Raw genomic sequence first — 12,360 nt, 5'->3', positions numbered from 1 at the left:
GGTCGCCCCAATCCTTGGCAGCACGCTTGAGCCATTTAAGACGGGGCTGACTTGGGAGCGCCTGCTCGCCCGGGCTCAGGCCAGGATAGACCCTAGGGCCCCCGGCCGGGCTTCTCCTTTGAAGTGCCTTACTTGTCACCAGGGCCTGGGACTGGGACGCTGGGTTCTGCCATGCCTGAGGGGCTGCAGAGGGCAGCGATGTATCCCCTGAGCCCCTGCGTTGTCCTTGCCTAGACGCTGAGCCCAAAATCCCTGGACGTCTCCTCTGGCTGAAAAGTCTGGGTTGTGTGTGCACCAGCCATGTGACCTGGGGTTGCCCCTCCCTCCTTGAGCATCAGTTTGCCTAAGTGAGAAATGGCAGGAGTGGAGCCAGGACTCATTGACCCCTTAGATGCTGCTGAAGCCCCAGTGACTGGACTGGCCGTGCAGGGGAATGCCTGGGCAGGGACCCCATGTGCTTCACGGCCATGAGATGCTACAGCACTTTGCCAAGGGGGTTCATCCGTACAGGGGCCGCTCTGTCAGGGTGTGGGCTGGTGCCCCAGAGCCTGGCTGCAGGCGCAGGGAGCGCCCGGACCCTATGGCACCATGGCCAGGGCTGCTTTGGTCTCAGGGTGACATAGCTGGGTGCTGCTCAGGAGGAGGTGCAGGGTAGAGACCCGGTGCATCACCTTCCATGAAGCCTGGCAGCCGTGGCTTGTGGGTAACAGCGGTGTGGGAACAGCCAGGCTGTGCTGCCATGCCCTGCGGGCTGGCGAGTCCCTTTTAAAGGGCGCTTGAAGGCCAGGCATGTGGCACTTTTGCCTGAATCATTGCTTTGGGGGTTGGGGTGATGCTCTGGGTGAGGATGGGTTTAAATTTTCAGTGAGTTCGACGTAGAAAGCAGAGCACGGAAGGTGTCTCCTGCCCCAGAACTCTCTGGTTAGCGGAGGCTGACATGGTGGGCGTCAAGGCTCTGCCATCTGGGGATGTGTGGTTGGACAGTGTCCCCACGGCCACTGCTCGCAGGGGCAGCGGGGTGAACAGGCTCGGGGCAGGGCCTCCTGCCGCAATGGAACTTTCTGGTTGGTGAGTCCCTGCCATGCGGTTGCTCTCTGCATCTCTCACGCGCCTCCTTTTCCGGGCGGCTCCGACCCGCGCCTGCGTGTCTGTCTCCCTAGGAAGCCGCAGACGGTGGGCCTGCTGTCCTTGTGGGACATGACGCGGCTGGTCAACATGCTCATTGTGTTCCGCTTCTTGCGCATCATCCCCAACATCAAGGTGGGTGGGCGCTGCCGCCTGACTGCTCAGGGAGTGGGTGGGCCAGGGGCAGGGCGCTGGGGCTGTCCCGTCACCCCCTCGGCTCCTCGGGGCCACATGTCTGACCTCACCCCGTACTGGCGATGTTGAGGGGGGTCACAGGAGGCAGGAGGGACGTCCAGCCCCTGACCGAGGGCGGGTGTGGGTGTGGACCAGTGGGAGGAGGAGTCCTGCTTCTGGGACTGCTGGCGTGCTCGGAGCAGCCTGCTCCCAGCACCCCGGGGTTTCTGGAAGGCCTTCTGCATGGGCCCCAGGGCTCGTCATATTGGTGGGCAGAGGGCTAGAGGGCCAGGTGCACCCTGCTGGGACCGCGGTGCAGGTGTGGGGGTTGCGACCACCTCCCAGCCTCCGAGCCTCAGTCAGTTGGGAGTAACGCTGAGTGCGAAGGGGAGAGTGGCGGGTGGTGAGGAGTCCGCTGTGACCGGCTCAGGCCCAGCGCCTCCTGGCACATGGACAGTGGCCTGAGGTCTTGGATGCCAGGTTTTGCCCAAGGGACTTGGAGGTGAGCTCTAGAGGAGCCCATGAGGCTGGGCGGGCAGGCATGGGTGTGTGTGGGTGGGTGTGAGTACATGAGTGTGTGTGGGTGGGTATGTACTGGGGTGTGGGGGTGTGTGGGTGGGAGTGGGTGTGTATATAGGTGTTTGGGGATTGTATGGCATGTGGTATATGTACAGGAGTGTACATACAGGTGTTTCTGGGGCGTGTCCCCCCATGTGTCTGTCAGCCTGTCGTACTGTGGGGGCTTGCGTGTTGCTGTGATGCTGGAAGCTACGCCACTGGTATACAAACCTCAGCAGGGTCACCCACGGCGGACAGGTTTCCGCTGAGCTTCCAGACTAAGACAGGCTAGGAAGAAGGACCCGGCAGTCCACTTCTGAAAAGCATTAGCCAGTGAAAACCTTATGAACAGCGGCGGAACACTGTCTGATATAGTGCTGGAAGATGAGCCTCCCAGGTTGGAAGGCACTCAGAAGACAACTGGGGAAGAGCTGCCTCCTCAAAGTGAGTCGACCTTAATGACATGGATGGAGCAAAACTTTCGGGACCTTCATTTGCTGATGTGGCATGACTCACAATGAGAAGAAACAGCTGCAAATGTTCATTAATAATCAGAACATGGAATGTATGAAGTATGAATCCAGGAAAATTGGAAATCATAAAAAATTGGAATGTATAAACATCGATATCCTAGGCATTAGTGAGCTGAAATGGACTGGTTTAGGTCATTTTGAATTGGACAATCATATAGTCTACTGTGCCGGGAATGACAGCTGAAGAGGAATGACGTTGCATTCATCCTCGAAAAGAACATTTCAAAATCTATCCTGCAGTACAATGCTGTCAGTGATAGGATAATATCCATACGCCTACAAGGAAAACCAGTTAATACGACTGTTATTCAAATTTACACACCAACCACTAAGGCCAAAGATGAAGAAATTGAAGATTTTTACCAGCTTCTGCAGCCTGAAATTAATCAAACGTGCGATCAGGGTGCATTGATAATTACTGGTGATTGGAATGCGAAGGCTGGAAACAAGAAGGTTTGGTAGTTGAAAGACATGGCCTTGGTGATAGGAACAATCTGGAGATCACATGATAGAATTTTGCAAGACCAATGGCTTCTTAATTGCAAATACCTTTTTTCACCAGCATAAATGGTGACTGTACACATGGACCTCACCAGGTGGAATACAGGAATCAGATTGACTACATCTGTGGAAAAAGAGGATGGAAAAGCTCAATATCATCAGTCAGAACAAGGCCAGGGGCCGACTGTGGAACAGACCATCAATTGCTCATATGTAAGTTCAAGTTGAAACTGAAGAAAATTAGAACAAATCCACGAGAGCCAAAGTATGACCTTGAGTATATCCCACCAGAATTTAGAGACCATCTCAAGAATAGATTTGACACAGTGAACATTAATGACCGAAGACCAGATGAGTTGTGGAATGACATCAAAGACATCATACATGAAGAAAGCAACAGGTCATGAAAAGACCAAAATGGATGTCAGAAGAGACTCTGAAACTTGCTCTTGAACGTCAAGCAGCTAAAGCAAAAGGAAGAAATGATGAAGTAAAAGAACTGAACAGAAGATTTCAAAAGGCAGCTTGAGAAAACAAAGTAAAATATTGTAATGACATGTGCAAAGAGCTGGAGACAGAAAACCAAAAGGGAAGAACACACTTAGCATTTCTCAAGCTGAGAGAACTGATGAAAAAATTCAAGCCTCGAGTTGTAGTAGTGAAGGATTCTATGGGGAATATACTAAATGACCCAGGAAGCATCAGAAGAAGATGGAAGGAGGAATATACAGAGTCACTATACCAAAAAGGATTAGTTGACAGTCAACCATTTCAAGAGGTGGCATATGCTCAGGAACCGATGGTACTGAAGGGAGAAGTCCCAGCTGCTCTGAAGGCATTGGTGAAAAACAAGGCTTCAGGAATTGTCGGAGTATCAGCTGAGATGTTTCAATGAACAGATGCAGCGCTGGAGGTGCTCACTTGTCTATGCCAAGAAATATGGAAGACAGCTTCCTGGCCAACTGACTGGAAGAGATCCATATTTATGCCTATTCCCAAGAAAGGTGAGCCAACCGAATTTGGAAATTACCAAACAAAATTAATATCACACGGAAGCAAAATTCTGCAAAGATCATTCAAAAGTGGCTGCAGCAGTATATCGACAGGGAACTGCCAGAAATTCAGGCCGGTTTCAGAAGAGGACGTGGAACCAGGGATATCACTGCTGATGTCAGATGGATCCTGGCTGAAAGCAGAGAATACCAGAAGGATGTTTACCTGTGTTTTATTGACTATGCAAAGGCATTCGAGTGTGTGGATCATAACAAATTATGGATGACACTGCGAAGAATGGAAATTGCAGAACTTTTAATTGTGCTCACGAGGAACCTCTACGTAGATCAAGAGGCAGTTGTTCGAAGAGAACAAAATGATACTGCATGGTTTAAAGTCAGGAAAGGTGTGCATCAGGGTTGTATCCTTTCACTGTATCCATTCAGTCCATATGCTGAGCAAGTAATCCGAGAAGCTGGACCTGTTGAAGAAAAATGGGGCGTCAGGATTGGAGGAAGACTCATTAACAGCCTGCGTTATGCAGATGACACAACCTTGCTGGCTGCAAGTGGAGGACTTGAAGCACTTACTGATGAAGGTCAAAGACCACAGCCTTCAGGATGTATTACACTTCAACACAGAGAAAACAAAAATCCTCACAACTGGACCAATAAGCCACATCATGATAAAGGGAGAAAAGATCGAAGTTGTCAAGGATTTCATTTTACTTGGATCCACAATCAATACTCATGGAAGCAGCAGTCAAGAAATCAAAAAAGACGCATTGCATTGGGCAAATCTGCTGCAAAGGACCTCTTTAAAGTGTTGAAAAGATGTCACCTTGAAGACTAAGGTGCTCCTGACCCAAGCCATGGTGTTTTCAGTCGCCTCGTATGCATTTGAAAGCTGGACAGTGAATAAGGAAGATCGAAGAATTGACGCCTTTGAATTGTGGTGTTGGCGAACAATATTGCCTATACTGCCAAAAGAATGAACAAATCTGTCTTGGAATATGTACAGCCAGAATGCTCCTTAGAAGCTAGGATGGTGAGATTGCATCCTACATCCTTTGGACATGTTATTAAGAGGGATCAGTCCCTGGAGAAGGACCTTATGCTTGCTAAAGTAGAGGGCCAGCGAAAAAGAGGGAGACCCTCACAACGAGATGGACTGACACCATGGCTACAACAATGGGCTCAAGCGTAACGATTGTGGGCGTGGCGCACGACCGGACAGTGCTGGCGTTTTGTGGTACACAGGGTCACTAAGAATCGGAATCGACTCAGTGGCACCTAACAATAACAACATGGGGTGTGTCTAGTTGGATGGAAGTGTGCACAGGTATGTGGGTGGGTATACAGGTGTGTGCATTCAGGTGAGTGTGAGTCTGGATGTGTGTATTGGTGTGTATGGCGTGTGAGTGTGTATGGGTGTGCATATAGGTGTTAGTGGGTGTATATGGATGGGGAGGATATGTATATAGGAGTGTGCAGGTATGTATACAGGCATGTTTGAATATACATATGGTGCACACAGGTGGATGGGTAGGAGTGTGTATACAGGGATGCATAGTGTATACAGGTGTGTGGTGTGTACGGGTGTGTGGATGTGTACACAGGCATGTGTAGGTGTTACAGGTGTGTACAGGTGTGTATGGACGTATATATACAGGTGCTTGGTGTGTATACAGATGTATGTTGTGTATATGGGTATGTGTGTATGTGCATACAGGTTTGTGGTGTATATGGGTGTGTGAATGTGTGTGTAGGTATGTGTGGATGTGTGTACAGGTGTGTGTCCGTGTATATGGGTGTGTGTGGTGTATTTGGGTGTGTGATGTATACAGGTGTGTGCAGAGTATACGGGTGCTTGGGGGTATATACAGATTTGTGTGGAGGAGTATATAGGTGTGGTGTATAGGAGTGTGTTTGATGTATATACAGGTGTGTGCATCTGTATATAGGTGTGTGGATGTGTAAACAAGTATGGGTGGTGTATGTGGGTGTGTGGATGAGTGTACAGGTCTGTGGGGTTGATGGCAACTCATGAGGTCCCACAGCCCCCCTGCCCTGGTTCTCCAGGTTGAGGCCCCTGGACGGGGCCAGGAGAAGTAAGGTACTCTCCCGTCCTCAGATGATGGCGGTGGTGGCTAACACGCTTCTGGACCTGGTCAGGAACATGCGGGCCTTCGCCGGCATCCTGGTGGTGAGTGCCTCTCTGTGCTGTCAGGGGCTCTGCTCTGGGGCTTTTGGTCTTTATTGTGAACACCATGCAGGGGAGCGTGTAGAGACCACTCAAGGGGAAGGAAGGAGGTTCCTGTGGAGCCACAAGGCCTCGGGTCTGGGCCACACGTGTGCTTGGGTGCTAGAACAGAATCCTGAGTGGGGAGGGCCCAGGTGTGTCTGCTGGGCCCCTCCTGTTGTCAGCAGGAAACTGAGTCCTGGGGGGACCATGCTAGCCCAGGGTGTGTGTCCCCTCCCTCTTCCCAGCCCCTCTCTAACTGGGCCCCCTCAGACGCCCCCTGGTGGACGGCAGGAGCACGGCAGAGCCCTTCCTTGGGGGACCGATGTCCATGGAGGCCTGAGAGAGGACATGGCCCACCCTTGGTCATAGAGCCTTGTAGGGGCTGAGCCAGCCACCTCTGAGGGGCTGTCTTGGCCTGGCAGGACATGTACAGTCATGGTGTCATGGGCTGTCTCCACCTGGGTGGGCACGTGTGTTTTGGGGGTCTGTCTGGGTCTGGCAGGATGGGTACATGTGTGGTGTCATGGGGTGTCACGATCTGGGCAGGCACGCATGTTATCGGGGGCTGTCTGGGTCTGGCAGGACATGTATATGCATGGTGTCACGGGCTGCCTGGGTCTGGCAGGACGTGTGCATGGGTGGTGTCACGGGCTGTCTGGGTCTGGCAGGACGTGTGCATGGGTGGTGTCACGGGCTGCCTGGGTCCAGGCAGGCACCGGTGTTGTTGGGGCTTGTCTTGGGTAGGCACACATGTCGGAGGCTGTCTCAGCCTGTCCCTGAGCAGTGACTGCTGGCAAGCAGGACTCAGGTGGACCTACCTCAGTGCCTTGTTGCTGGGTAGGCAGAGGTGTCCACGTGGGGCCCGGGTCTTGGCGGCCGGGGTCTGCTCAGTGCTGACAGCCCGCCGCCTGCCCAGGTGGTGTACTACATCTTCGCCATCATTGGGATCAACCTGTTTCGGGGTGTCGTCGTGGTGCCCTCGGGAAACAGCAGGTGAGGTGGGGTCTCAGGTGCAGAGTGGGTGTCTTGGTCTGGTGGAGGGGTGGGCCTCAGTGGGGCGGTGTCTCCCCTATGGCCCTCCTCGAGCTCCGCACCGCCAGTGACTGGGCACATTGTGCCTCCAGCCTGGCTGCCGTCAATGGCTCCGAGCCCTGCGGGAGCTTCGAGCAGCTGGAGTATTGGCCCAACAACTTCGACGACTTCGCAGTAAGCCGCTCCCCACTCCCCTGGCACCTCCTGGGTACCCCACCCTCCCACTCCCCTGGCGCCCCTGGGGTACCCCACCCCTCCCGCTCCCCCGGCACCTCCCTGGACACCCCACCCTCCCGCTCCCCTGGCACCTCCCAGGCACCCGGCACTTCCCTGAGCACGCGGCTCTCCCCACATCTCTGACACCACTCTGGACTACCACCCTCTTTGCTCCTTAGGCACCCCTACCCTCCCTATACCTTCTGTATCTCAGCTGGCACCTCCCCCACCCTCCCACAGCCTGCACCCCTCCCCCACAGACTGCACCCCTGACCCTACTGGCCCCACACCCCCGACCCCACAGGTGGCCCTGTACCCCTGACCTCACAGGCGGCCCTGAACCCCTGACCGTGCCAGCCCCACACCCCTGACCCCACAGGTGGCCCTGTACCCCTGACCTCGCAGGCGGCCCTGCATCCCTGACCCTACCGGCCCCACACCCCTGACCCCACAGGCGGCCCTGCACCCCAACCCTGCTGGCCCCACACCCCTGACCCGACAGGCGGCCCTGCACCCCTGACCCCGCAGACGGCCCTGAACCCCAGATCCTGCTGCCCCACACCCCTGGCCCCCCAGGCGGCCCTGCACCCCTGATCCTGCCGCTTCACACCCCTGACTCCGCAGGCGGCCCCGCACCCCTGACCCTGCCACCCCTCACCCCTGACCCCTCAGGCGGCCCTGGTCACGCTGTGGAACGTGATGGTGGTGAACAACTGGCAGGTGTTCCTGGATGCGTTCCGGCGCTACTCGGGCCCGTGAGTGACGCCTTCCCCAACGGGTGCCCCTCTGCTGTTGGACTGCAGTGGGAGTCGGGGGTGTTCTGCCTGGAGGGCCTGGCAGGGTGGCATCCTCATCCCTGCCCACACTGGGACCTAGCTGTCCGATGTCAGCTGGCCTGCTCCTCTGGGTTCCCACCTCCTTGCAGCCTGGGTGCTCTACTCACAGGCTGCGGGCCTCCCTGTCCTCCCAGGTGGTCCAAGGTCTATTTTGTATCCTGGTGGCTGGTGTCGTCAGTCGTCTGGGTCAACCTGTTTCTGGCCCTGATTTTGGAGGTATGGAAACCTCTGCATGGCTGGGCCGTCCTCTGTAGTCTCCAACTCGCTGAGGCCGCTTGGCCCCGGCCATACTGGGTCTTTGATGGAGTCGTCTGTGCTGGGTGTGCCTGGGCCCGATTCCAGTGGCTCCTTCCCTCAGGCTCAGGGCCCCTTGGACGCTCCTGACAGTTGAGCTGTGGGTGTTCTCAGGCCCCCAGGGCTGGGCTGCAGGGGGCTGTCAGGGGGGCAAGGAGCATCTTCGTCTGGCAGGCTCACTGAGCCGGTGTCTGGGATGTGGCCTCTGGACCAACACGGGGCGGAGAGGGCAGGGCCTGTTCCCCACACTCACCGGCCACCCCTACTTCCCGCTGGCCAGAACTTCATCCACAAGTGGGACCGCCGCGACCACCCCCAGCACTCGCTCGGGGACCCGGACATTTCCTACCACTCGACCGTGGAACTCATGTTCAGGTGCACAGACATGGCGGGCTGGGGGCGGCTGGGGGCTGCGTCCTCCGTGACTGGGACCCTCCTGTCAGCCCTGCCTGCCTGGCGCCCTCCTGTGCTGCTGCTGAGAGGGGTGGAGCTCAGAGCCGGCCGGGGTCTGGGCCCTGTCCCAGACCAGTGATGACCGGGTGGGCGGAGAAGAGGAAGCCAGGCTGAGCATCCTTAAGGAAACTTCCTCCAGGTTCCGTTTAGTTTCCTGATGGTTCTGCTCGTGGGTGAAACCAGGTGGCTCAGCCAAGAGGGAATCCCCCTTCTCTGTGGTAACTTGGAGGCTCTTCCAGGATGAGTGCAGGGAAGTTGCTGGTGTTCCAGATGGCCCTGCGGTGGCATCCGTGTTGCCTCCTGGGAGGATTTGCTGTGACGGGGTGCCCGTCCTCTCTCCCGCTGACCCACACGGCCGTTTCTCCCGGGCCATTGAGAGCACCGTTGTTAATGGCCGTGTCTGTCCAGCGAATGGACCTGAGTGCCCCGTGGCCCCAAACCTTGTCGTTGCTGCACGTGTCTGACAGCTTCCAGGGAGGGCTTGTGTGTGGAGTGCCTGTCAGCCTCCCGATGCACACAGGACCCCTCTCCTCAGAGGCCTCTCCTGATGGGTCTTCTCCTGGCTCATCCTGCAGGGAGGTCCTGGAGGAGCCCATGGAGGAGGACCTACTAGAGAAGCTGCGGCGTCACCCGCACCTGCAGCTGTGCAGGTGACATCCAGGTGCCTCCTGGCCAGGCAGCAGGATGGAGACGCTGGGCTCAGGAAGATGCCAGCATGGGAAGAGGCAAAGGGCTGGGGCCAAGCCCGAGGGAGGAGACCTTTCCCTTCGTCAGAACCCCTCGGTCCCCTGGAGCCGGGACAGAGCCTGAGGCCCCCGTTGCTGCTGAGCAAACCACCGCCAGCTTCTCTACGTCCGCAGGGCGGCTGCCGTGGGGCGTGTCCGTGCCACACACGTGGGCCTGCATAAGCTGCTTCCATGATACTTCTTCTGTCTTAAACAAGGAGCCAGGCTCACACCACAGCGGCTCTAAGACGCTCCAAAAAGCAGGAAGCAGTGCTTCCCCTTGGGCCTGGGGAGTCGCCGTGGTGCCTTCGCTGCTGTCAGCTTTCAGGGCCCGGGGCTCGGCCAGGCCCGCTCAGGTTAACAGCAGATTTCCAGGGCGTTCAGCTTGGGGTCCTGGTGGTTTTATCTGAAGAGAACTGCGACTGTGTTTTATTAACGTGTGGCTCGAGTGAGTGTGATTGGGTGTTTCTCTCCATGGGTAAGAATGCCAGTGAGCTTCACCTGTAAGTCTCGCGGAGAATAGGGCCAGCCCGCCTCTAGTCTGCCTCTCTGGAGCAGGACTGCTGTGTAAGGTGGCGTGCCCTGTGCACTGCAGGAAGGTACCTGGCTGGGAGGGCGTCCTGGCATGGGGCCGCCTTTCCAGGTGAGGGGTGCCTTTTTCTAATTTGCACAAAGGCACCTGTAAGCCAGGGCCGGTGGACCCTGCCCTGTGGATCCTCAGGGCACGTGGCAGAGGGGGCTGGGGTGGGAGGAGGGGGCATGAGCAGTGCGTGGCAGGCCGCGTTGTCACTCGATCCACCCTCGATCCCCAGGAGCAGGCTGGTAGTGTTGAGAAGGGTTACAATCCTCATGGGAAAGAACTCTGCAGTTGGCTAGTGATGTCTGCTGTGGGCCCTGAAGGGCGATGAGGGCCCAGATGCTGCTTCTACCAAGAAGTGGGCTTCCCCTCAGGAGCAGAAAGTGGGCTTCCGATGCCCCTCAGCTTGACTGCGAAATGGGATTCGAGGGTAGCTTATGGAAGGTGACTTCTAAGCTTCTCAAACCCGAGGGTTCTTGTGGATCCTGGATAGTGCATCCACGCGCAGTGTAGCTGCCGGTCCTGGGGTTTGTGAGAAGTCCCCTGCATTTATCTGACACCCCCTAGGTTTGGGGGGTCCCTGGAGGTGTGACTCTCCTGGCCCATTCCCCGCAGCAGGCTGCCTTATGCAGGCTGGTTTTGGGGGCGCCCAGCTTGCCTTACATGCTTCTCTCTCTGGACAGAACAGGGCGAGTGAGGATCTGCCTCCCCTGAGCCCTTGGCACCAGGTGTATTCCCACACCTCTCACCTTTTCTGCTAGAGTTTGAGCGCCACCTAGTGGTGGGATCGGGTATTTAGGGCCCTGCCGCCAGGCACCTGTGCACTGTGTCCCTAGCTCTGCCTCACTGCTACCAGCCTGGGGCCCCAGCTCTGCCCTTGAGTCACAACAGAAGCCCTGGGCCCCGATGCTGGCCCGCTGAGCTGGAGTGAGTCTAGTCCTGACGAGCACTGGTCAGCAGAGGACACCAGGGCCCTGTCCTCTTGAGTGTGACTGAGCTTTGCCGGTGGGCTTGTAGCACCTACGATGGTCACTGTCACATGGTGGATGGCTCTAGACTACCTCACGGTATTCCCAGAACCCTGCACTGATGGACGTGGCTCTGCCCTTGGGGCTTGGGGGGGGTCACTGAAGTGACCGTTCCTGGGGCCACTGTGTGTGTGTGTGCTTGGGAGTGAAGCCGGTGCCTTCTGACACTGCAGTGAGGTCTCCCCGATGCACTAGGAGCTCCTGCCCAGTCCCCTGCGCTCATGGGCCTTCAGTCAGTTTCACACTGTGGTAGGTGGGGGCAGGGGAGTGGGGTTCCTGTGTACTGCCTCCCCACCCCCCGAATGCTCTGAGGAGCACAAGTGAGGCCGCTGCTTTGAGAAAATCCACCTGAGAAAGGTGTGTGCTCAAATCTCAAATAAAACTCCTGAAGCTCCGGTGGGTCTCCTGTTCACTGTGGCTGTGGCAGCGCTGGTCACCATTCAGCACTCCGGCTGGGCCAGCCCTGGCTGGGCACAGGGAGGGGACTGGGTGGGGGGCATGGCCCTGCCTGACCCTGATCAGGACCCTGGAGCTGGGACCACAGGCCCTGAGGGGTCAAGGATGGGCAGGGAGCTGAGCCTGGGGGGTCAGTAGGACACACGGTGGGACAGCCAGTCTGTTGTAGGGGGGCTTGATGCCCCCGAAGAGCAGCAGTGGAGCGGCCCTGGGAGGGTGTGTGGGTGTTTCTGCTCCTGGAGGAATCGTTTCTGGGATCTTCAGTTCTTCCAACACACGTTTGTTGAGTATTACTGCACACCAGGGGTGGGTTCCAGGTGCTAGTGGCGGGCCAGACCACAACTAAAATGCACGGGGTGTGGAGGGCCTTAGGTGGGTGTGGAGGAGGGTCCCTGTGTGATGCCAATGGTTTGTGTTTGGGTGCTCACCTAAAGGTTGGCAGTTCAAACCTAGCCAGTGGTGCCTTGGAAGAAAGGCCTGGCAGTCTGCTCCCCTAAAGATTATAGGCAAGAAAACCCTAACACAGGATTGCTGTGAGTCGGAATTGATGGCAGTGGGTTTGGGTTTTTTTGTTGTTGGGTACAGAGGACTGCAATCCTACAGTAGGGAGCTCTG

General features: G+C 56.5%; 1 protein-coding gene across 4 annotated transcripts in view; it reads left to right on the top strand.

The window, feature by feature from the left end:
- Positions 1–10,809, top strand: part of TPCN2 (two pore segment channel 2) — a 31,894-nt gene extending 21,085 nt beyond the window's left edge. For 3 of the 4 annotated variants that reach the window (XM_064287624.1, XM_064287626.1, XM_064287627.1), the window contains 7 exons: positions 1,161–1,260; positions 6,018–6,089; positions 7,045–7,121; positions 7,253–7,334; positions 8,049–8,131; positions 8,347–8,428; positions 9,535–10,809. In XM_064287624.1, coding sequence (XP_064143694.1) covers positions 1,161–1,260; positions 6,018–6,089; positions 7,045–7,121; positions 7,253–7,334; positions 8,049–8,131; positions 8,347–8,428; positions 9,535–9,867 — 829 coding nt within the window. In that variant the 3' untranslated portion in view covers positions 9,868–10,809. Of the gene's footprint in view, positions 1–1,160; positions 1,261–6,017; positions 6,090–7,044; positions 7,122–7,252; positions 7,335–8,048; positions 8,132–8,346; positions 8,429–8,786; positions 8,882–9,534 lie in introns of all 4 variants that reach the window. The other variant, XM_064287625.1, reaches the window with a different exon arrangement.
- The last annotated feature ends 1,551 nt before the right edge of the window (positions 10,810–12,360 follow it).

The sequence above is a fragment of the Loxodonta africana genome, chromosome 7 (genome assembly GCF_030014295.1).
Source record: "Loxodonta africana isolate mLoxAfr1 chromosome 7, mLoxAfr1.hap2, whole genome shotgun sequence".
NCBI classification, from domain to species: Eukaryota; Metazoa; Chordata; class Mammalia; order Proboscidea; family Elephantidae; genus Loxodonta; species Loxodonta africana.
The sequence above is the reverse complement of the archived record's forward strand: the minus strand, read 5'-3'. Positions and strand labels throughout refer to the sequence as shown.